The 24,502-nt window shown below is 39.1% G+C and overlaps 1 protein-coding gene across 1 annotated transcript in view; it reads right to left on the bottom strand.

Moving 5' to 3' along the window:
• Window positions 1-5,693: 5,693 nt before the first annotated feature.
• The window catches only part of LOC114657552 (cadherin-4-like), a 29,779-nt gene continuing 10,970 nt past the window's right edge, over window positions 5,694-24,502 (bottom strand). Inside the window, exons 2-12 of the mRNA XM_028809437.2 lie at window positions 22,955-23,074; window positions 22,686-22,841; window positions 22,423-22,567; window positions 22,126-22,298; window positions 21,319-21,423; window positions 10,799-10,909; window positions 10,509-10,664; window positions 10,261-10,405; window positions 9,886-10,052; window positions 9,083-9,187; window positions 5,694-5,861 (exon numbers count right to left, since the gene is read on the bottom strand). Of these exons, the coding sequence (XP_028665270.2) occupies window positions 5,694-5,861; window positions 9,083-9,187; window positions 9,886-10,052; window positions 10,261-10,405; window positions 10,509-10,664; window positions 10,799-10,909; window positions 21,319-21,423; window positions 22,126-22,298; window positions 22,423-22,567; window positions 22,686-22,841; window positions 22,955-23,074 (1,551 nt within the window). The remainder of the gene's footprint in view (window positions 5,862-9,082; window positions 9,188-9,885; window positions 10,053-10,260; window positions 10,406-10,508; window positions 10,665-10,798; window positions 10,910-21,318; window positions 21,424-22,125; window positions 22,299-22,422; window positions 22,568-22,685; window positions 22,842-22,954; window positions 23,075-24,502) is intronic.

Below are 24,502 nucleotides of genomic sequence, written 5' to 3'. Positions count from 1 at the left end.
GTGCAGCTTGTCAGACCAGCTTTGTCTAACTAGTGTCTTTTGTTTGAGAGGATGATGGTTAGTAGTTTCTTTTTCCAACTCATGAATAATATATTTTAAATAATAACTGTTAAAACTGTGCATTTTAGTATGACAATAAAATAAGGTTCAGTATTTTTAAGATTTGAAATACTTGCATTCTGAAAGATCCCTTTGCTACAAGTGAGTTACATTTTTTGACATTGAAATATATGTGTATGTACAGTATACAGTATACTTATAACTACAGCACACATTAAAATCGACATGTTCAGTTTATGGTAGATCTCTCAATATATAAGATAGCCATCTACGTTTTTAAGATACCTCAACATAGGGATAAAGAAAGTCCATGCTTCGCTTGCCCCAGTAATCACCGGTATCAAGATGCAGTCGGTATATGCCTGGCAAAATATTTTTTGCTGAGACCTGACCATTGTCAGGGGTGACACTGAAATAAAGAATAAGATTTTCTTAGTGATAGGAAGAAGAACCAGTGGTTACAGTGGCTATAATGTAATAGCCTAAGCATATTATTGTGACTCAGTTTTTATTATTATTATCATTATTATTGACAATTGTAAATAATGCCTTTGTTATAAAGGGAGCAACTCAAAAAGAAACATTTTTCTACAAATTCTCTGCTTTTTGATAGGTTTTCAATACATATTCCTTTTCTATACAGCAATCTTCACATTATACAAAGACTGGTTCATGCCACCAAAGGCAGCAAAACTATTTGAAATTCTGAAACACAAGGAGATTTCCCATTGGGATTAATAAAGTATCTATCTATCTATCTATCTATCTATCTATCTATCTATCTATCTATCTATCTATCTATCTATCTATCTATCTATCTATCTATCTATCGAGATGCTCTTGAAAGCTTTGCTCACATTTTCACTTTATCTACTAAAGGTACCATAATCATACCTTGGACTTTTTTAAAAATTGATTTGTTTTAAGATATTTAATATTAAAGTATTTAATAGTTTTTCACTGATTAACACAAAAATCAATAATGTCAAAATGAAAACCTATTTTAGTTGTACATAGCTTTCAACATATATTACACTCTGAAAGAAATATTCATTGCTTAAGTATTCACTCTCATCCAAAGTTGGTTCCTGAGTTGTGTCTGATGCTGCAGGATTAGACTGCTACTCCATCATAACCTCAAACTGGGTCAGATGGGTTTAGAAATATATACTATTAGTTAAATAGTTAAATCCCAACCGTCCAACTTGAGCTGACCCTCTAATGTCCTCATTTCTAATCCTATCCATCCTCGTCACACCCAGTGCAAATCTTAGCATCTTTAACTCTGCCACCTCCAGCTCTGTCTCCTGCTTTCTGGTCAGTGCCACTGTCTCCAACCCATATAACATAGCTGGTCTCACTATTGTCCTGTAGACCTTCCCTTTCACTTTTTCTGATACCCGTCTGTCACAAATTACTCCTGTCACTCTTCTCCACCCATTCCACCCAACCTGCACTCTCTTTTTCACCTCTCTTCCACAATCCCCGTTACTCTGTACTGTTGATCCCAAGTATTTAAACTCATCCACCTTCGCCAATTCTACTCCCTGCATCCTCACCATTCCACTGACCTCCCTCTCATTTACACACATGTATTCTGTCTTGTTCCTACTGACCTTCATTCATGTCCTCTCTATAGCATATCTCCAGCTCTCCAGAGTCTCCTCAACATGCTCCCTACTATCGCTACAGATCACAGTGTCATTAGCAAACAACACAGCCCACGGGGATTCCTGTCTAATCTCATCTGTCAACCTGTCCATCACCATTGCAAATAAGAAAGGGCTCAGAGCCGATCCCTGATGTAATCCCACTGCCACCTTGAATGCATCCGTCACTCCTACTGCAGACCTCACCACTGTCACACTTCCCTCGTACATATCCTGTACAACTCTTATGTACTTCTCTGCCACTCCTGACTTCCTCATACAATACAACAACTCCTCTAGAAGCACCCTGTCATATGCTTTCTCCAGGTCCACAAAGACGCAATGCAACTCCTTCTGGCCTTCTCTAAACTTCTCCATTAACATCCTCAGAGTAAACATTGCATCTGTGGTGCTCTTTCTTGGCATAAAACCATATTGCTTCTCACTAATCATCACCATACTTCTTAACCTAGCTTCCACTACTCTTTCCCATAACTTCATGCTGTGGCTCATCAATTTTATCCCCCTGTAGTTACTACAGTCCTGCACATCCCCCTTATTCTTAAATATCAGCACCAGTACACTTCTTCTCCACTCCTCAGGCATCCTCTCACCTTCCAAGATTCCATTAAACAATCTGGTTAAAAACTCCACTGCCATCTCTCCTAAACACCTCCATGCTTCCACAGGTATAACATCTGGACCAACAGCCTTTCCATTTTTCATCCTCTTCATATTTGTCCTTACTTCCTCCTTGCTAATCCGTTGCACTTCCTGATTCACTATCTCCACATCATCCGACCTCTTCTCTCTGTTGTTCTCTTCATTCATCAGCCTCGCAAAGTACTATTCCCATCTGCTCACACACTCTCCTCGCTTGTGAGTATGATTCCATCTTTATCCTTTATCACCCTAACCTGCTGCACATCCTTCCCAGCGCAGTCCCTCTGTCTAGCCAATCAGTACAGGTCCTTTTCTCCCTCATCATACACCTTTTCTTTAGCCTTCGCCACCTCTCTCTTCACCTTGCGCCTTATCTCCTTGTACTCTTGTATACTTTCTGCATCTCTCTGACTATCCCACTTCTTCTTTTGCATCCACTTCCTCTGTATAATCTCCTGTATTTCCCCATTCCACCACCAGGTTTCCTTTTCCTCCTTCCTCTGTCCAGATGTCACACCAAGCCCCCTTCTTGCTCTCACCCTTACAACATTTGCTGTAGTTTCCCTATTGTCTGGTAATTCTTCACCACCACCCAGTGCCTGTCTCATCTTCTCCCTACACATAACCTTGCAGTCTTCCTCTTTCAACTTCCACCATTTGATACTTGCTTCTGCTCTCACTCTCGTCCTCTTCTTGATCTCCTGCGTCATCGTACATACCACCATCCTATGCTGCACTTTCCTCTGCCACCACTTTGCAGTCTTCAATCTCCTTCAGATTATCTCTTCTGCATAGGATGTAATCTACCTGTGTGCATCTTCCTCCACTCTTGTACGTAACCTTATGTTCCTCCCTCTTCTTTAAATACATATTCACCACAGCCATGTCCATCCTTTTGGCAAAATTCACTATCATCTGACCCTCTTCATTCCTCTCCTTGACACCATATCTACCCATCATCTCCACTGTTCCCTTCACCAACATGTCCATAGAAATCCGCTCCAATCACCACTTTCTGTACCTTGGGTACACTGTTCATCACTTCATCCAACTCACTCCAAAAATCTTCTTTCTCACCCATTGCACACCCAACTTGCAGTGCATATGCACTAACAACATTCATCATCACACCTCCAATTTCCAGCTTCATAAACATTATTCTGTCTGACACTTTTTTCTCCTCCAAAACACTCTTGACATACTGTTCCTTCAGAATAACCCCTATACCATTTCTCCTCCCATCCACACCATGATAGAACAATTTGAATCCACCTATCCTTACTCCCCTTCCATTTAGTCTCTTGCACGCACAATATATAAACCTTCCTTCTCTCCATCATATCTGCTAACTCTCTCCCCTTACCAGTCATACTGCCAACATTCAAAGTTCCTACCCTCAGTTCCACTCTCTTTACCTTCCTCCTCTCCTCCTGCCTCCGGACACGTCTCCCCTCTCTTCTTCTCCTTCTTCAGCCAACAGTAGCCCAATTTCCGCCAGCACCCTGTTGGCTAACAGTACTGGTGGTGGTCGTTATTACCGATCTGGTATGGAAGTTTGTATTGTTGTGCGCATATTGATTTAGTAAAATTTTACACCGGATGCCCTTCCTGACATAACCCTCCCCATTTATCCCGTCTTGGGACTGGCATGAAGAAACACACTGGTTTGTGCATCCCCTGTGGCTGGGTTAAAATAAATCTAAAATAAACACAACACACGTCCAAATATGGCTAATATTGCAGTTACTTAGTAATTTATTCCATGTGTCTAGGGTTCTTTGTGGGAAGAAAAACATTTGTACAAAATTTACACTTGACAAGTTCACACATATGTTCTCATGTTCTTTTTAAAATATATAACTAATTACACAAGATGTCTCAAGCCAAATGGAATGAATACTTATGGAATAAATAATATGATATTTTAATGCATAGCTAGTTTATAATAATATGAAGACTTCTTTTGAATTAACTTCATAAAGTTTTGTGTTGATCAGGGGAAAAAGAAATATCTATAAACTATCCATCCATCCATTGTCCAACCCGCTGAATCCGAACACAGGGTCACGGGGGTCTGCTGGAGCCAATCCCAGCCAACACAGGGCACAAGGCAGGAACCAATCCCGGGCAGGGTGCCAACCCAACGCAGGACACACACAAACACATCCACACACCAAGCACACACTAGGGCCAATTTAGAATCGCCAATCCACCTAACCAGCATGTCTTTGGACTGTGGGAGGAAACCGGAGCGCCCGGAGGAAACCCATGCAGACACGGGGAGAACATGCAAACTCCACGCAGGGAGGACCCGGGAAGCGAACCCAGGTCCCCAGGCCTCACAACTGCGAGGCAGCAGCGCTACCCACTGCGCCACCGTGCCTATCTATAAACTAAATAATTTTAATCCATTTTCAGCATTCCAAGTAACCAGAGCCTCTCCCCACAGCAATGGGGGAGGCAGGAACCAAATCTGGATAGGACCACAGTCTATTATATTACAAACACAATTAGATATGAGAGGAAATTCAGAGTATCAGGACAAAACAAAAATGCCAAATAGGAAGAATGTGTAAATACTAAATAAAAAATGAAAGGGCCAAGACTGAACTCAGTCTCCCGGAGCCGCAAAAAAGCTGAACTAACCACTGTGCAGCCGTACAGCCTTGATAGAAAAACCCAGGTTTGTATTTAAATACAATAAAAGATGGAAATGGGCGGCTCGGTGGCACAGTGCGTAGCGCTGCTGCCTCGCAGTTAGGAGACCCGGGTTCGCTTCCCGGGTCCACCCTGCATGAAGTTTGCATGTTCTCCCCGTGTCTGCGTGGGTTTCCTCCGGGTGCTCCAGTTTCCTCCCACAGTCCAAAGACATGCAGGTTAGGTGGATTGGTGATTGTAGATTGTCCCTAGTGTGTGCTTGGTGTGTGTGTGTGTGTGTGCCCTGCAGTGGGCTGGCGCCCTGCCCGGGGTTTGTTCCCTGCCTTGCGCCATGTGTTGGCTGGGATTGGCTCCAGCAGACCCCCGTGACCCTGTAGTTAGAATGTAGTGGGTTGGATAGTGGATGGATGGATGGAAAAGATGGAAATTCACATAACAGGTAAATGCATATTTTAATTGGTGTACAGTTCAAGACACTCCATAGGATGACTCTTTTTTAATTTTAGTATTTAATGACACTTTTTAAAATATGTATAAAATATATTAAAATTTACTTCAGCTTGTAAGATGTCTCCATGTGTGGTCTCCCAATATATAAAGTAGTTTTCATATATATTTTTACACTTTACTGGAAAAATGATATATTATTTAATTCACTCATACTTACTCTTTGCTTAACACATTCCAGACTTTAATATGAGATGGAGTTTCTTCTTTACGAAACAGTTCAAATTTCAGATTGGTGGCAGGAGCAGCTTTTGTGATATCAAAAATTTCAGCAATTGGTACAATGTCTGTAGTGATATCAGTATTTTCAGCATTTGATATCATCTAAAAATGTAACAAGGGAAAAAGGATTAAATTGTGCATTCACCCAGACATTTTAAAAAATGAAAATGAAACTGGCTCCTTCTCCATGCAGAGTCATACACAGAGAATATATAATAAATAATAATTAAATATAATATATAAATAAAAATAATTTAGTTGTAGTGCCCTCTTACATGAGGTATTACTGTAGTTTAGCCAGCGGCGGCTGGTTTGCAAGCTAGCACACACCCATTTCCTAGGTGCCCATCTGGGAACAGAGAAGATGTTAGAACAGATTGATTGGCCAGGAATAAATGAGGAGGCCCCTACTGTTTGGGCTTCCTAACCAGAATGTCAGTTATGGCAGATTCATTGGAAGGACCCTCTTGTTCCCATCTCGCTCATCGACATAGAGCTTAAGCGCCTAGGAATCGACATTGCAGGACCCCTTGAACCCCCTGGACATGGTCATAAATGAATTCTGGTGATAGTTGACTATGCTATATGTTACCCCGAAGCTATTCCCTTGAGAATGGCCAATTCTAAGAATATCGCAAAAGAACTGGTAGGGGTCTTTGCGTGTGCTCGACATTCTGAAAGAAGTCTTAACAGACCAGGTGTTGCCTTTCACCTTGGAGATGTTTGGGGAGGTTGCCAAGTTACTCCATATTAAGCATTTAAAAACCTCAGTGTATCTTCTTCAAACTAATGGTTTATTGGAGCAGTTTAGTCAGATGCTCAAGCAAATATTACGTAAGGTGGTCAGCGAGGAGGGGGGAAACTGGGATCAGTTACTCCTCCTCATTCTGTTTGCATACTGTAAGGTCCCACAAGCCTCAATGAGTTTTTCACCTTTTGAACTGTTATATGGGCAGCAATCCTGGGGAATATTGGACATATTAATAGAAGGATGGGAGGAAGAGGCAGTCACTTCTACCAATATTCTAGAATATATTGTGCAGTTATGCAATAGATATTAAAAAATTCTACCAATTCTAAAAGAGAATGTGGAACAGTGTCACTATTATGACTGTGGCACATCTCTTCAGGAATTCAAACCATGGTCCTTATTCCCATTTCCCACCGTAAATTTCCTGGCACATTGGTAAGGGTCATAAGTAATAAAGTAGAGGAAGGGGCTAGTCGATTATTTGGTTAAACTATTGAATCATCAGCCAATCAAATGAGTATACCATGTCAATTTGTTGAAAACTTGAAAGGACAGGGAGCCTGATCCCTACTCCAGATAACCTTGTTCATTATTCGCTCAGAACATAACATGTAATTTTGGCACACATTTGATGCCAAAGCAATGACAAGAGCTTGAAGCAGCCATCTTGTCTGCCCTGGAAGTGGCGAATGAGTGACATGGAAGAACTTTCTTGATTGCACATGACATCATCACTAAAACTTGGGTTATTGTCCAAGAACGCCAGTATTGCCTTCTGGAGGCAAAAAGAGCAGAAGTGGAGCTTGAGATCAAGAGAATGCTGTATCTTGATGTAATAGAGAAAAGTTTTAGTCCCTCTTCTAGCCCCATTATCTTGGTCCCAAATCCTGACTGAAGGTGGAACTTTTGGAATGACTTCCACTGACTTAATCAATTCAATGCTTACCCGATGCCATGTGTGGACAAATTCCTTGAATGGTTTGGAAAGGCTTAATATTTGACCACACTTGACATGAATAAAGGGTACTGGCAAATTCCTTTAACGGAATCTGCTAAGAAGAAGGCCATGTTTAGCACTCCTAGCAACAGTATTGTGTTCTCCCATTTGGAGTGCACGGGGCACCAGCAGCGACTTTCCAGTGTCTGGTGGATACAGTGCTACACTCCAACAATTTGTATAATGCCGCCTATCTAGATGACATTATCTATTCCAGCACATAGGAGGAACATGTGAAGCAGATCCGTGGGATCAATCCCAAGAAAGGTCATTTTGGATTGAATGAGGCAAAGTATTTAGGCTACTTAGTGGGCAGGGGTATGGTCTGACTACAATGTTCTATAGTTGATGCCATCATGAAATTGCCCCATCTGAAAACCAAGTATCAAGACCAAGTTTTCTTAGGTTTGGAGGGGTACTACCACTAGTTTGTGCCTTGTTTTTCTGAGAGGGCAGCGCCCTTGACTGATCGTACAAAGAAGTGGGCCCCTAACACGTTGGTATGGGATGCTAATACAGAAGCCGCATTCCGTGATTTAAAACACCAATGCTAATAACTCATGATTTTTCTTTGCCTTTTGTCTAATAGGCTGTGCTGAGCCAAAGCACTTTTGATTTTGAACACCTTATCATATTCCTGAGCCAGAAACTACTGGATCTGAACACTTTGTATGCAGTAGTGGAAAGAGAAATCTTGGTCATAAAGCGGGTTATTAACCAGCTGAAGTACTACTACGGACCATGCACCCTTTCAGTGGATGCCACTTCATAAGGAATTTAATGCATGTAAATCATTAGGTAGCTCTTGGACCTTCAGCATTATTGGTTCAAAGTCCTCCATCACAAAAGTTCTCTCCAAGCCAATGCCGATGTTCTCGTATTCATGACCTCACAGCTTGGGCTGCCTGATTTGACGGGTCTAGGCTAAGCTGGGGTGGAGATCCTGTCACGCATGTGCGCATAAGGGACAGCCTAAGGGTTCTGGTGATTGCAGTTACCCACAGCCCCAGGAGTTGGAGCTGTGTTCTAATGCCTTTGCTCTTTCTCCCTCTGCAGACCAGATGATTGACAGCTGTACCATCTCTGACATCACTTCTGGTGTCTGTCCACATGGACCCACTTCCCCAAGCTGGAAAGACTTGTGACCAGAACTTTGGTCATCTTGTAAACAGTTCACTTTAGAACTTGAATTTGAAAAAAATGTTATTGCCATTATTGCTTGTTTTCTCTTGCATTCTAATTGTAAGGTGTTTGCAGGGTGGTGCCAAAACTTTTTGTTTGTTCTCTTACAAGGGATTAAAAATAAATTTGGAATCAGTATTGGAATCAACCAATTCATTAACATGAATTCAATAATTGGTATTGGCCCTAAAAAAACCTGATTGAAGCATCCTTTATATATATGTATTGCTTAGGTAGCAGGAGATGCGAATGCTGTAATTGGCATTGGGAAAGCACAGTACAGGGGATGGGCTCAGCAGGGACCATACTGTAAAAGAAAGGTTTATAGTAATAAAAGAATAGTCCCTCCATATTTCAGGCTAGGTAAATAGGCACCAATGTTAAACAGTGTACCTTGTCGTCCTTACTCACAACATTGATAATGGCAGTCGTAAGTGTATGTAGTCCTTTCCCATTCATAGCAGCAGCCTTGACTATTAATTTATATTTAGCTGCTTTCTGTAAAATACAAAAATATTTGAAACTTTATTAGCCAAGAGTAAGCATGTGATATAAAAATGCTTTTTTACAGTTTTTTGGAAGATTTTCATTTACATAAATACAAATGTGAATTAAAAGTGTAATTGCTTATCATTTTTAATGTATGCTTAATACTTTTTTACCTTACTTTCAATTAATTTGAACATTTTAAATTTTTTAGTTAAAAATATTAGATCATTATTTAAAATGTTCCAAATTTAAACAGTTAAGACCAAGGATATTTCCCCAAAAGGTGGAACACTTTAGAGAAGTTGAAAATGTTATACATGAGAGATGTAGTGAAATGGTACATTTTGGATACCTGTAGACTTTTTGAATAACAATTAGATTACTTGTACTGTGAGTTCAAAAGTTTCACATACTGACATTGGACATGCAGACTTATATTTTCCATTCTGATTGCTGCTGTATGCCTTATCTTACTCTGGACAGTACTGCCTATTAACAATTTCTTCGTTGATTTCAGATTTTTTGTAATTATGAGTATGTTTAAAGAAAATGTATAGTATGCAATTCATCCATCCCCATGTATGCCAAAAACAAGTAACTTTTAGCAGATTATGAAACCTGTGAAGTATTAATACTCTGGAAAGTTTTTTGATGCTAGTTAGAATCTGGTCTGATATAACTGAGTGTGATATACTGTAAATGTTTACCTCTCGATCCAGACCTGGTGACATCACACTAATGGATCCAGTATCCGGGCTGATGGCAAACACAGGTAAATTTGGTGGAATTTGACTTAAAATTGAATATTTAATCTTAGCATGGTCAGTATTCGGATCGTCTTTATCTATGGCAGTTACAGTCATAAATGTAACACCTGCAAATGAAAAATGGGAAATAATGAAATCAGCACATTACATATAGCTTTCCTATTTCAGTTCATTTTCTTTTCTTGGACTCTTCCATTAAAAATATGATGTCAGTGAGTCTAAAGGACTTCAAAAAAAGAGTAAATAAAGCTTACAATAAAGTTCACAGTCTTGTACAGTATATGTAGCTCACATAAAATGGTAATAAATGGGCACCTGGTGTTGATCCTTCTCTCACTTTTCCTACAAAGGTTTTGCTGATAAACTCAGGTTTGTTGTCATTTTGATCAATTACAGTTATAGTCATGGGCACAGGATCTTCTGCTATATCTCCATTAATTGAAACTGCATGTACTGTAAGCTGTCAAAAAAAAGTACTTAATATACATATATATAAGGGTGCATAATGTATTTTATCAAGCTGTGCATGCAATCAAATAGACAGACAGAAGATGAAAACTCACCACATATTCAGACTGCTTCTCTCGGTCCAGAGGTTCAGTCAATAGTAACCATCCACTGGTTTTATCCATTTCAAATAGTCCTGCTGGGGGCAAATCAGCACCTGATCCAGTTATGCTATAGTGTATAATGGATTCCTTCGACTTGCTGGATTTGATCTATGACAAACAGATTGAGGCATCAATTCATACATCAAAAAAAATAAAAATCATTGATGAAAATCCACTCAATCTGAGAAAAAAGCCACTGATTGCATGACATTTTTGCAACTTGCACTACACATACTACAAACCTGAGCCAGGTTCTTGGGGAAAACACCTCTCTGATTTTCAGGGACGTTGATCGGTGGGATCACCCAGGTGTCTTTCACTCCATTTGGGAAAGAAGACATTGGAAAATCAATCTTTCAGAAAAAAGAAAAGCAATCAGTGAGCTCAGAATTATTCAATATGCAGAACAATCATTTACAGCAATACAGAAAAATAACTGCAAGCTTTATATTCCCCATGACACTGAACAACATAATGCAGCCATACAAATATATACACATTTATTTGCCTTACTGTCATTTGAAAAAATGTAGTAAATGTAAAAATTGGCTAAAGTAGATAGGGTTTAATGAAGATAACTTGACTAAGTCGCTGCAGTGTAAATCATTAGAGAATAGTTCATGAGGCTGTAATCAGTGGCTGTTTGTATGACACATTATCTGTGGACTCTGTTTAAATATGACACATCTAAATAAAAGGAAACAGGTTCATTTGAGATACAGAAGACTTTATATTATTTAATGAAACTTTATTTTATGTGATTGGAGTAAATATTTATTATGCTTGCATCTATTAAATCCACTGAAGAATTGTTCTTAGTGAGGAGATAATGACAAATTAGATATGTCTTAAGGCAGTGATAACTCCAGATTGTGTGGTAATTTTTATTAGAATCCAACTGGTGAAAGCAACAGTGTTGTCCCTGTCCAATGCACATAATCCAAGATCAAATGAGGACTTTCCTGAAAAAGACTCTGGCTGTGTTGAACCTTAGTAGCAAGCTTATGCAGAAAATTCAGCTTGCTCACTCAAAACTAACTAAATCTGTAATTGTGACTAAAACTAACGAAGGAAGTCCACATGGCCATATCTAAAGATCTGACAGTAATTAAGATCAGTTGTCTGAGGTGCAGGTTGTGTGTACACAATATGGACCCAGCAGAGGTTTTTCCTTTTGGTTCTAAGCATAACAATAAGCTACTACTCACTTCATAAGATGTATGTGAGATCATCTGTAAGAGCCAATCATAGAAAGTTAAAGTTTTAAGTTAAATTCATATTAATGCTTGCTTTATTTGAATAGAATATAATTTCTTCCATAGTCATAGACAATGGTACAGTCTTTTCCCCCTATAAGTTCATAAGAGACAGAATCTTCTTGCTATAACTGAGAGACAGTGTGATAATAAGCCTTGTTGTGTTTAGAGCAGGTCCCAGTAAACAGGGACTTGAAAGATCCATTTTTAAGTTAGAAATGGGATAAGCATACAGTTTTCTGACTGTTTTGAAATGGTTCAGAAATTATAAGTGACTAGTAACAATTTAAGATGTAACAAGATTAAGCTTAGAACTAAATTTTTCTTATTATAATTTTTACTTTTTTTTGCTATTTTAATTTTCTTTTTTGTGTGAACTGTTTTACTTTGAAACTTAACTAAACTTTTAAAAACGAAGATATTTTGTCTGTGGAATCATTTCTGCGCGTCAGGCCTTTGTTGAATCCCATTTTTATGTTGGAGCTACTGAATTTTGGAAACTTTGGGGAAAACGCAGCTGCATTTTCGTCAGAAAACTTGCCATCTGAAGGCCTTGAAACTGGAATCTACCATTTAAGGACGCTTCTGCTCCAGAGCTCGTCAACGAAAGAAAAAGAACTGAGACATCCTGAGGTACTGTGCTCTTACCTTCTATCTCTGCATGGTCGTAAATGAAAGCAAGGTCGCCATACCTGAACTTGAGAAGATTTTAAGAGACTGTGATATTATAAAGACATTGTGGCTTATTGCTTGTGTTTTTACCTGAGACTTTGAAGCCTTGCCGTAAGGAAGTGGTTTGCTTTGTTGGAACATCCCGATTGTGACGAAGTTGCTGTCAGGAAAGCCAGCTGTCAGTCTTTTGAGCTGTTGTCATGGCAATGTCTAAGCATAACTCAAGTGAAGTTAGTAGTGATTTGAGTATGGATTCAAAGCCAGAGAATGTAATCGGAGATCTTAAAGATCATATAAGTAGAAGGAAAGGTCAGCTTTCTGTGCTTATGACTGAAATCGACAGCCTTAAAGATTCTAAAGAAAATCTTATAGAAGTAGCACAAAAGCTTGGAAACTTTAGTGATACGCACAGTCAGATTGAGGAGTTGAATAAAAGATTACTATCTGCGCTATGTAAAGAAAACGCAAGCGCAATTAAGAAACAGAAAACGACATTCGCTGAAAGCTCTAAGAATTGGAATGAATTTGTTAATGTTACAACGCTATGGCTGAAAGATGCAAAAAGACTGTTAACACACATGTCCGATGAACAGCTAGTTAATCAATTCAAAGGGATGCAATTACAAGAACGGGTTCACTCAATGTCAAAGGTGCGAAAGGCTTCTCCACAGTTAAAGCGCGCTCTGGATATTAAATGTGACTCTTTAGCCCAGAAACGTGCTGCAGCAGCACCATCACCCTCTTCGACAGTCACACTTGAACGCACAGAACTTAATAAAATCCTACAAAGGTTAGAAGAACTCGAGTTGGACAGGCAGGAACGACCAGTAATTACCACAGGGGCCCGTTTGCAGACTTACAAAGAAGATTTTGTCGAATTGCTCATACAGAATCAAACCGAAAGCCAAAAAGCAGTTGCTGAAGCTAACAGACTAAAAGCTCAGCAGTGGGAGAAACAAGATAAACCCCCAGCGCCACGTACAGAAGTACCAATATTTAATGGTGATCCCTTAACATATTCATCATTCATTAGAGCCTTTGATTATGGCATAGACAAAGTGTTTGAAAATGAACAAGATAAACTGCATTTTCTGGAACAATACACTAGAGGTCGCCCTCAAGAGCTCATTCAATCCTGTCTCGGACTTGTGCCAAAGAAAGGTTATCAAGGTCACCTGCTCAAAACCTACTATGGAGGTAGCAGGCAGATATATAGAGCACACATTAAAAAAATTATGAATTGGCCTCAGATAAAGTCAGCAGAAGATGGAGGAGCATTAGTAGATTTAGCTCTCTTCCTCGGTCGTTGTATGAATGCAGCACCTACGTCAGGAGGAAAACACAACGAATTCGATATAGGAGAAAATCTACATATTGTCGTCACAAAGCTCCCATATGAACTGAAACAAGAGTGGTTATCAGTAGCCTGCTGTACTGAGAGAGAAGAAAAAAGAGACGTAAAATTTAAAGATTTAATAAATTTCTTACACACACAAGCTCAGAACGCCTCTCATTCAATACATAGTACAGCTACGCAAAGTTACATCTACATAGAAAAAGAAGAGAGGAATGACAAAAGAAAGCCTTCTATGAATTTTAGTCAAAAAAAGGGAAGTACTTTCGCTACAAACATCACTGAAACTGATGAAAAAGAAGCTCCGGACACCTTAAACAAGAGGTCCTCCATAGACACTTATGCCTTTAAAAAGCCTTGTGTATTTTGCAGTGGTCAACATATCCTTGCTGAATGTAGTAAAATCAAAGAATTGCCGCACAAAGAAAGAACTGACTTTTTAAAATCTAAAGGTTTATGTTTTCGCTGTCTCAAACAAGGGCACCTTGGTAAGAACTGTAAAGAAAGAATGAAATGTCAGACGTGTTCTTTTCAGCACCCAGACATCTTACACATCCGAAGAGAATCCGGAACAACATCTAAAGCTACAGCTAGTGTGGCAACATCTACTGAAAAGGAAACAGAGACTGGAACTTGTAACTTTACTGGGGCCACAGCAAGTAGTTCCTGTTAAGGTAAAATCTAAGAAAGGCGAAAGGTATGTAGAAACATATGCCTTTATAGACCAAGGCAGTACAGTAACAATTTGCACTGAAAAGCTCCAGAAACAATTAAACCTTCAAGGGAGAAAAACACAAGTATTTCTCAAAACTATGAATAACTATGATGATGATTCAAAAGTGCTAACACAAAGTTCTGTCTTATCAGATTTACAAGTCTGTGGTCTAAATCAGGGGTAGGCAACTTCGGTCCTGGAGTGCCACAGTATGTGCAGGTTTTTGTTCCAACCCAGTTCCTTAACGAGAACTCAACTATTGCTGATGAAGCACATATTGCTTAAGTGACATTTTAATGCTTCATTTTAGTGGTCTCGCTTGTTAAGGTTCTCCAACCTTAATTGCTTATTTCAATCTTAAACTGCTGCATTCAGTGTTTTAATTGCTCCTTATTAGCAATAAGATGTAAAACAGGGGTAGGCAATGTCGGTCCTGGTTAGCCGCAGTGGCTACAGGTTTTCATTCCAACCCAATTGCTTAATTAGAAACCAATCATTGCCAATCTCAGACCTTATTTAATTTTATGGCTTGTTAGTCTGTGCAATGTAAGGCTTTTATATCGTAGACTTTTTTCCTTTCCAAGGATATCATCCAAATGATTTGAAGCCTAAAACAGATCATTTTCAGTCTGTCACATTTTTCTATTAAGTGTTTTATTAAATCAAACCGTGCATGACGAACACACACAGATGTAATTGCAAAAAAGCTAGCTGGAGAACTGCTGGCTGCTTTGTCTTTTACATCTTATTGCTAATAAGGAGCAATTAAAACACTGAATGCAGCAGTTTAAGATTGAAATAAGCAATTAAGGTTGGAGAACCTTAACAAGCGAGACCACTAAAATGAAGCATTAAAATGTCACTTAAGCAATATGTGCTTCATCAGCAATAATTGAGTTCTCGTTAAGGAACTGGGTTGGAACAAAAACCTGCACATACTGTGGCACTCCAGGACCGACGTTGCCTACCCCTGGTCTAAATGATGATGAATATATTGATTTGCCAAAGGTCTTTACACAGGTCTCCATTCCAGTGGACAGAGAAAATATTCCACTACAAGAAGACATCGATAAGTGGGCATATCTTAAAGAGGTACGTCTAACTCGTATTGATTCTGAAGTTGATCTTTTAATAGGAATCAACTACCCAGAAATTTTCAAGGAGTTACGAACCATACCTAGCCAAGGAGGTGGACCCTATGCTATGCTATGAAGACTGCACTTGAATGGGTGGTTGGTGGACCATACAAAGAGATTGATGACCTCGCAAAACAAAGTGGTACGATGCCCAAACATTCAATCAATCGTGTGTCAATAACAGAGATTGAGGATATGTTGCTGCAACAGTATAACACAGATTTTCCAGAACGCAGCTGTGAAGAAAAGGAGGAGATGTCACAGGAGGACATCAAGTTCATGCACATAGCCTCAGAATCTGCGAAACTGGTAGGAGGCCATTATTGCTTAAATTTGCCTTTGAAGGATGAAACACTGAAAATGCCAAACAATTGCTGTATTGCTGAACAGCGTGCTATTGGACTCAAAAGAAAACTTAGCAAAAATTGAGGTTTCCACGGAGACTATAAAGCCTTCATGAAAGACATTATAGACAAGGGTTACGCTGTCAAGGTACCCAAAGAAAGCCTAAATTGCAATGAAGGCAGAGTGTGGTACATCCTACATCACAATGTGTATCATCCAAAGAAAAAATAAAATTTGAGTGGTCTTTGATTGCACAGCCACCTACCAGGGAATCTCACTTTATGAGCAATTATTAAAAGGTCCTGACCTAACTAACACACTCATTGGCGTCCTTACAAGATTCAGAAAGGAGCCAGTAGCATTAATGGCAGACATTAAGTCAATGTTCTACCAAGTTAAAGTACCAGATAGAGACACTGATCTTTTACATTTTTTATGGTGACCTGAAGGTAATCTAAGTAAAGACCTTGAAGAATACAAAATGACAGTACATCTTTTTGGTGCCACTTCTTCACCCAGTTGTGCTTCTTATGCTTTGCGTAGAACAGCCGAAGATGCCAGATGCCAAAGGTGCAGTCAGAAGAGTTTGTGTGCAGACCAAAGCCAGCACACTGGACAGACCCGTGAACAAACTGTGCCTGCTTCAAGAAACAGCTAATGTTTGAAATATGAAATTTTTAAAATGTTTGTTTGCTGTGTTATTGCTAATGATTAGAAAAGAATAGTTAATATAAAAGTAACTGGCTCATATTGAAGTACAGTAATTGCCTCTGCTCCTGCATAGCCAATTAGGGGCCGGAAATGTAAGAGCCAATCATAGAAAGTTAAAGTTTTAAGTTAAATTCATATTAATGCTTGCTTTATTTGAATAGAATATAATTTCTTCCATAGTCATAGACAATGGTATACTGTAGTCTTTTCCCCCTATAAGTTCGTAAGAGATAGAATCTTCTTGCTATAACTGAGAAATGGCGTGATAATAAGCTTTGTTGTGTTTAGAGCAGGTCCCAGTAAATTAGAACTTGAAAGATCCATTTTTAAGTTAGAAATGGGATAAGCATACAGTTTTCTGACCGTTTTGAAATGGTTCAGAAATTATAAGTGACTAGTAACGATTTAAGATATAACAAGATTAAGCTTAGAACTAAATTTTTCTTATTATAATTTTTCCTTTTTTTTGCTATTTTAATTTTCTTTTTTGTGTGAACTGTTTTACTTTGAAACTTAACTAAACTTTTAAAAACAAAGATATTTCGTCTGTGGAATCATTCCTGCGCGTCAGGCCTTTGTTGAATCCCATTTTTGTGTTGGAGCTGCTGAATTTTGGAAACTTTGGGAAAACGCAGCTGCATCATCATTTAGACAAATGCAAGATGTACAGATTAATTTTCTTGTTCTGTGTCATCCTTAACCAGACAATGGTGACATTTTGCATGTTGATTAGACACATAAGTAAGAATTCCTCTGTACTCTGTACACAAGACAGTAAACTTTAAATCAAACTTTAGGTGCACTCTCCCAGTGTCTTTGCATAATATTTCTATGATTAAGCAATGCATCATTTGTAACATCTACAGTAGGTTCATATCTTTCTAATGCACTGATATATCCATAATATAACAGAAACATCAGCTTATTACCCACCTATCCATCCATTTATGAAGCCATTCTGTTCAGTATATTGTCACAGGTACACTCATAAAAAGAATGGTTCATTAATGGTATCTTACAGGGCTGTGTAAGTCCTCAGTGAACTATTACTTGACTTTTTCTTACTCTTAATCTTTTCCCATTTCTATGTGTGGTTAATGCACCTGATCAACCATCTCTCCAAACATCTTGGTCCTCCACATCCTTCCCGGTCAGACTCTTTTCCTTCATATCTTCATTTAATTTATCCATTTACCTCCACTTTGGCCTCACCTGCTTTCTTTTCCCCTGTACTTCCATTCCCATCACTCTTTTGCCCACATATTCATTGTCTCATATCATCACATGTCCATCCTACTTCAGCCTACTTTCGCGTTCTTTCTTTGATACTTCTCCTACTTTTGTTGTACTTCTGATTGTCTGATTTCTTATTCTGTCCTTTTTCGTAACTCCACACATCCATCTCAACATTTCATTACTGCCACAAGAAGTGGGAACACAGTGGTGAACATACCCTGACCCAACTTTTTTGAAATGTTTTAATGACATCAATTTCAAAATGAGAAAATAATTTCTATAAAACAATAATGTTTCTCATTTTCAACATTTCTAATGCTATCTTTGTTCTATTTTCAATCAAACATGGGTTTAAATTACTTACAAATCATCACATTCTGTTTTTGTTTACATTTTACACAGCATCCCAACTTTTTTGGACACAGGGTTGTAAATAAAATTTAAGGCAGTACACACAGGACGTTCAAATGTTAAAACTGAATACACAATGGAAGGTCTGAAACTTGAAAGTACACCTTATGAGAAGAACCTACTGTAGGAGTAAGAGTGAACTTGTCACTATGTTCTGTACATCAAAACAGTGTACAGATGTGATCAAGAAGGCTAATGGGATGTTACGTGATATAGCATGATGTGTGGAGTGAAAGTCAGGGAGGTTATGCTGAAGCTATACTGTATAACTCTCTGGTGAGACCTTAGTAGAACATTAGAAAAATTGGGACGAGAACAGGCCATTCAGTCTAACAGCTGGAGTACTGTGCATAATATCGATGTCCATGTTATAAAAACAAATAAGAGCTCTAGTAAAAGTCCAGAGGAGAACAACTAGGCTGATTCTGGGAATCATAGATATGAGTTCTAGAGTTGAGCTTATTTACAGGTAAGCAAATGAAGTTTAAGAGGTGACCAATCAAAATGCTTAAAATTAGTATAGTGGATCCTAGCTTTTACATTAATAGATAAAATACACAAGAACATGGGGACATGGTTGCAAAGTTGTTTAAGGGCAGATTTCACACAAACATTAGAAAGTTTTTCCTCAAGCAAAGTACAATAGACATATGAAATAAATTACTAAGTAATGTGGTGGAGACTAGAATTTTAGGGACCTTCAAAACTCAACTTGATATTATTTAAGACAAGGCGAATAGGATGAGGGCAGCACAGTGGCACGGTGGGTAGCGCTGCTGCCTCGCAGTTAGGAGACCCGGGTTCGCTTCCTGGGTCCTCCCTGCATGGAGTTTGCATGTTCTCCCCATGTCTGCGTGGGTTTCCTCCGGGTACTCCGGCTTCCTCCCACAGTCCAAAGACATGTTGGTTAGGTGCATTGGCAATCCTAAATTGTCCCTAGTGTGGGTGTGTGTGTGCCCTGCGGTGGGCTGGCGCCCTGCCCGGGGTTTGTTTCCTGCCTTGCACCCTGTGTTGGCTGGGATTGGCTCCAGCAGACCCCCATGACCCTGCTTTAGGATATAGCAGGTTGGATAATGGATGGATGGATGGATGGATGAATAGGATGAACAAGCTCAATGGGCTAAATGGCCTGTTCTAGTTGCAATTGTTCAAATATCCTAATTTCTTTTAAACCAAATTCATGGATAGGTACAGTGCATCTGGAAAGTATTCACAGCGCATCACTTTTTCCACATTTTGTTATGTTACAGCCTTATTCCAAAATGGATTAAATTAATTTTTTTTGTCAGAATTCTGCACACAACGCCCCATAATGACAACGTGAAAAAAGTTTACTTGAGATTTTTGCAAATTTATTAAAAATAAAAAAACCGGAGAAATCACATGTACATAAGTATTCACAGCCTTTGCTCAGTACTTTGTCGATGCACCTTTGGCAGCAATTACGGCCTCAAGTCTTTTTGAATATGATGCCACAAGCTTGGCACACCTATCCTTGGCCAGTTTCACCCATTCCTCTTTGCAGCACCTCTCAAGCTCCATCAGGTTGGATGGGAAGCGTCGGTGCACAGCCATTTTAAGATCTCGCCAGAGATGTTCAATCAGATTCAAGTCTGGGCTCTGGCTGGGCCACTCAAGGACATTCACAGAGTTGTCCTGAAGCCACTCCTTTGATATCTTGACTGTGTACTTAGGGTTGTTGTCCTGCTGAAAGATGAACCGTCGCCCCAGTCTGAGGTCAAGCGCGCTCTGGAGCAGGTTTTCATCCAGAATGTCTCTGTACATTGCTGCAGTCATCTTTCTCTTTTTCCTGACTAGTCTCCCAGTCCCTGCCGCTGAGAAACATCCCCACAGCATGATGCTGCCACCACAATGCTTCACTGTAGGGATGGTATTGGTCTGGTGATGAGCGGTGTCTGGTTTCTTCCAAACGTGATGCCTGGCATTCACACCAAAGAGTTCAATCTTTGTCTTATCAGACCAGAGAATTTTCTTTCTCATGGTCTGAGAGTCCTTCAGGTGCCTTTTGGCAAACTCCTGGCGGGCTGCCATGTGCCTTTTACTAAGGAGTGGCTTCCATCTGGCCACTGTACCATACAGGCCTGATAGGTAGATTGCTGCAGAGATGGTTGTCCTTCTGGAAGGTTCTCCTCTCTCCACAGAGGACCTCTGGAGCTCTGACAGAGTGACCATCGGGTTCTTGGTCACCTCCCTGACTATGGCTCTTCTCCCCGAATCGCTCAGTTTAGATGGATGGCCAGCTCTAGGAAGAGTCCTGGTGGTTTCGAACTTCTTCCACTTATGTATGATGGAGGCCACTGTGTTCACTGGGACCTTCAAAGCAGCAGAAAAATGTTTCTGTAACCTTCCCCAGATTTGTGCCTCGAGACAATCCTGTCTCGGAGGTCTACAGACAATTCCTTTGACTTCATGCTTGGTTTGTGCCCTGACATGAACTGTCAACTGTGGGACCTTATATAGACAGGTGTGTGCCTTTCCAAATCATGTCCAATCAACTGAATTTACCACAGGTGGACTCCAGTTAAGCTGCAGAAACATCTCAAGGATGATCAGGGGAAACAGGATGCACCTGAGCTCAATTTTGAGCTTCATGGCAAAGGCTGTGAATACTTATGTACATGTGCTTTCTCAATTTTTTTATTTTTAATAAATTTGCAAAAATCTCAAGTAAACTTTTTTCACGTTGTCATTATGGGGTGTTGTGTGTAGAATTCTGAGGAAAAAAAATGAATTTAATCCATTTTGGAATAAAGCTGTAACATAACAAAATGTGGAAAAAGTGATGCGCTGTGAATACTTTCTGGATGCACTGTATAAAAGACCGGAAATTACTGTAATGTATGGCAACATATCAACTCTTGTTAAACACTTACATAAAGAATTGCAGGATATTTAAAAACTGTACCTTTTCATCCTTACTCACAACATCAATAATGGCCGTAGCAGTTGTAGAAAGCCCGTCCCCATTCATATCTGCAACCTGGACTATTAGGTCATATTTAGATGATTTCTGTAAAACATAATAATATAAGAATATGAATATGAAATTGAAAAAAATGCTTTCTATAACAGTGATTTTGTTTGGCAGATTTCAAATGTACACAAATACACAAGTGAAAGTGCCTTTACTCATGACAGTATAATTGCACATTATTATTAATGTTTGCTTAAAATTTTGTTTTTTTAAATGCCATGTCAATATTTCTGAGAAATAATTCAGTTAATAGTAAGCATTAATAACTTAATAATTAGTATGTTTAAACAAACAACCAAACAAAAAATACTACTTGAAAAGCAGAAAAACTCTCACAGCAGTTGAAAAACTTACGAGACATACAACAAAACGCTAAATCTTACTGATCTGTTGGCTTTTGTGTCTCAGAAAAAGGTAACCAAGTGTAGGTAACAAGTGTCATACACTGATGCTGACAGTGCAGGCTTTTATATTCCATATTGGAGCCTGCTGTGCACCTTACTCTAGACGCTGTTGCCTAACATTGCGTTCCTCATTTTCCTTCAATACATTGATTGATTTTCTGATTATGAAAACATCTACAAATGAACACTGTATGAAACTGTGTAATAAATTCAGCCTTATTCATACCAGTTTAGATTTAATTTTATAGATCATTAAACCTGTGAACTGTTAAAGAAGCTGGAATGTCGTTTCAGTGAATTTAGAAACTAAGTATGATATACTGTAAATGTTTACCTCTCGATCCAGACCTGGAGAAATCACACTAATGGATCCAGTATCCTGGTTTATGGTAAACATGTGTGGACTTGGAGAAGGTGGAGTTTGACTTAAAATTGAATATATAAAAATGCCATTGTCTGAATTTGGATCATCTTTATCTGTGGCAGTTACAGTCATAAATGTAACACCTGCAAATGAAAAAGTAGAAATTGTGAAATTAGCAAAGCTCACACACTGACTTCCTATTTCAGTTCATTTACTTTGCTTGATGCTTTCAATGCATTTTAGCTCATATAAAGGGTAAAAGGGCACCTGGTGCTGATCCTTCCCTCACTTTTCCTAGAAAGGTTTTGCTGACAAATTCAGGCCTGTTGTCATTTTGATCCAGCACAATTACTGCAATCTCCATAGGTTCTTCTGCCACAGTTCCACTTATTGAAACAGCATGTAAAGTAAGCTATTGAACAAACAGAATTGGTAACTTAGTTTTAGGTCATCCCTTGCATTACACACAAATAGTACAAGGCAAGTTGGAAACTTGCAACCAAATAGTCAGATAAAAGATAAAAACTCACCAAATACTCAGACTGCTTCTCTCGGTCTAGGGGTTCAGTTACTAGTAACCATCCACTGTCTCTGTCGATTTTGAATAGTCCTGCTGGGGGTAAATCAGCACCTGGTCCAGTTATGCCATAGTGTATAATGGATTCCTTTGCCTTTTCAGATTTGATCTAAGATGAACAGATTGAGGTAACAATTAATACAACAAAACATTAAAGCATGGTAGAAGTCTTCTAAAAGCTATGAATATAAGACTAAAATATGCACCACACAAATTACAAACCTGCGCCACAGCCTTGGGGAAAGAACCTCGCTGGTTTTCAGGAATATTGATTGGTGGAATCACCCAGGTACTCTTCACTCCATTTGGTTTGGAAAATATCAGAAACTCTGGGGAAACAATCTTTCAAAAAAACAGAAGCAATCAATCAATAATCTCAAAACTGTCTATTACCAAAATACACCCATGTACAATAAAGTAACAAGTCATATTTGCTATATAAAGCCCAGGCTCGTAGAAACTATTGAATTCGTCAGAGAAAAAATTGAAACATAGAGTCGGCGGTTTCGTTTTGCGGATGTGCTCGCCCCCCTTGTCTATTAGCAGATATGCGATTTTGTCTCCGACTCGTTAACTTGGGGCCGCCTTGCCGGCTCTTTGAGCTTCATTGCTGTAGCCTCACACTTCCAGACCACCTCGCACTTCCGGACCGGACAGACAGACACACACACTTCCACTCGTAGACATTTATATATAAGATACTAGAGGGCTCCGCCCCCTGCTCGCTTCGCTCGCCAGCCCCTGTGTTTGATTAATTGGATATACAATTTTAAAAGCTTTTTTTTTCTTTGGAATTGTTTCAATTTCAGTATTTGCACTTTTACTTTAAAGCTTCAGTACAAACAATATTTGGAATTACCTTTTCTTCAAGATCGCATTAAATTTTGATTTCGTTTTTGGAGATACATTGTGGCAACGCAACGTATAACTGCCCGTGAGTGAATATCGTTTCTTTTTCTCTAATAAATAATCTGTCTTTTTCTAATGTTTGTCCCTGTGATTTGTTAATTGTCATAGCAAAAGCTATTCTCACGGGAAACTGTAAAAATTTTAATACAAATGGCATATCAAGATCTTCTTTGGTGTCTAATATTATTCGCAGAATATATACTACATTACTATTCTTGTCGTCTGTTAAAATTTGCATTGCTTCTCTGTGATCATAAATATACACCTGACTGAATTGTGTTTTCTTTGAAATTAAACTTGTTGTTGCTTTAACTGTTGCGGGACCACAGATTCTCAAAGCGTATGGCCCATTACTGTGTAAATCTACGTTTTGTGCATTGAATGATGCGAAGGTGAAAAGATTATTGTAGACTCGTATATGTTGCCTGTAGCGTTTGTGGATTCTGCGGTGGGCTGACGCACTGCCCAAAGTTGTTCCTGACTTGCGCCCTGTGTTGGCTGGGATTGGCTCCAGCAGACCCCCGTGACCCTGTTTTCAGATATAGTTGGTTGGGAAATGACTGACTGACTGACTGTTTGTGGATTTCACTTTCCCCTTTCTCTTGGATATGCCTCCTCATTATGTAGAAACACTACTTTTCCCTGATGGCAACACGAGTTAGACGATCTACAAGTCTCTGACTTAAACTTCAAAGCGTTACAATATTTCCATACTTCTGACATATCACTTATGTCCATATATTCGATCTCTATTCGCCTTTCCGTTATTTCACCGAGTAATAATTTCTCTTTTTTAGCGCTAATGCGATCTTTATCTTTTTTTGGTCCTTTCATATTTTTCTGCTTTTATATTCTGTAACT

The sequence above is a fragment of the Erpetoichthys calabaricus genome, chromosome 9 (genome assembly GCF_900747795.2).
Source record: "Erpetoichthys calabaricus chromosome 9, fErpCal1.3, whole genome shotgun sequence".
Lineage (NCBI taxonomy): Eukaryota > Metazoa > Chordata > Cladistia > Polypteriformes > Polypteridae > Erpetoichthys > Erpetoichthys calabaricus.
Note: the sequence above shows the minus strand (reverse complement) of the source record. Positions and strands in the feature narration are given on the sequence as shown.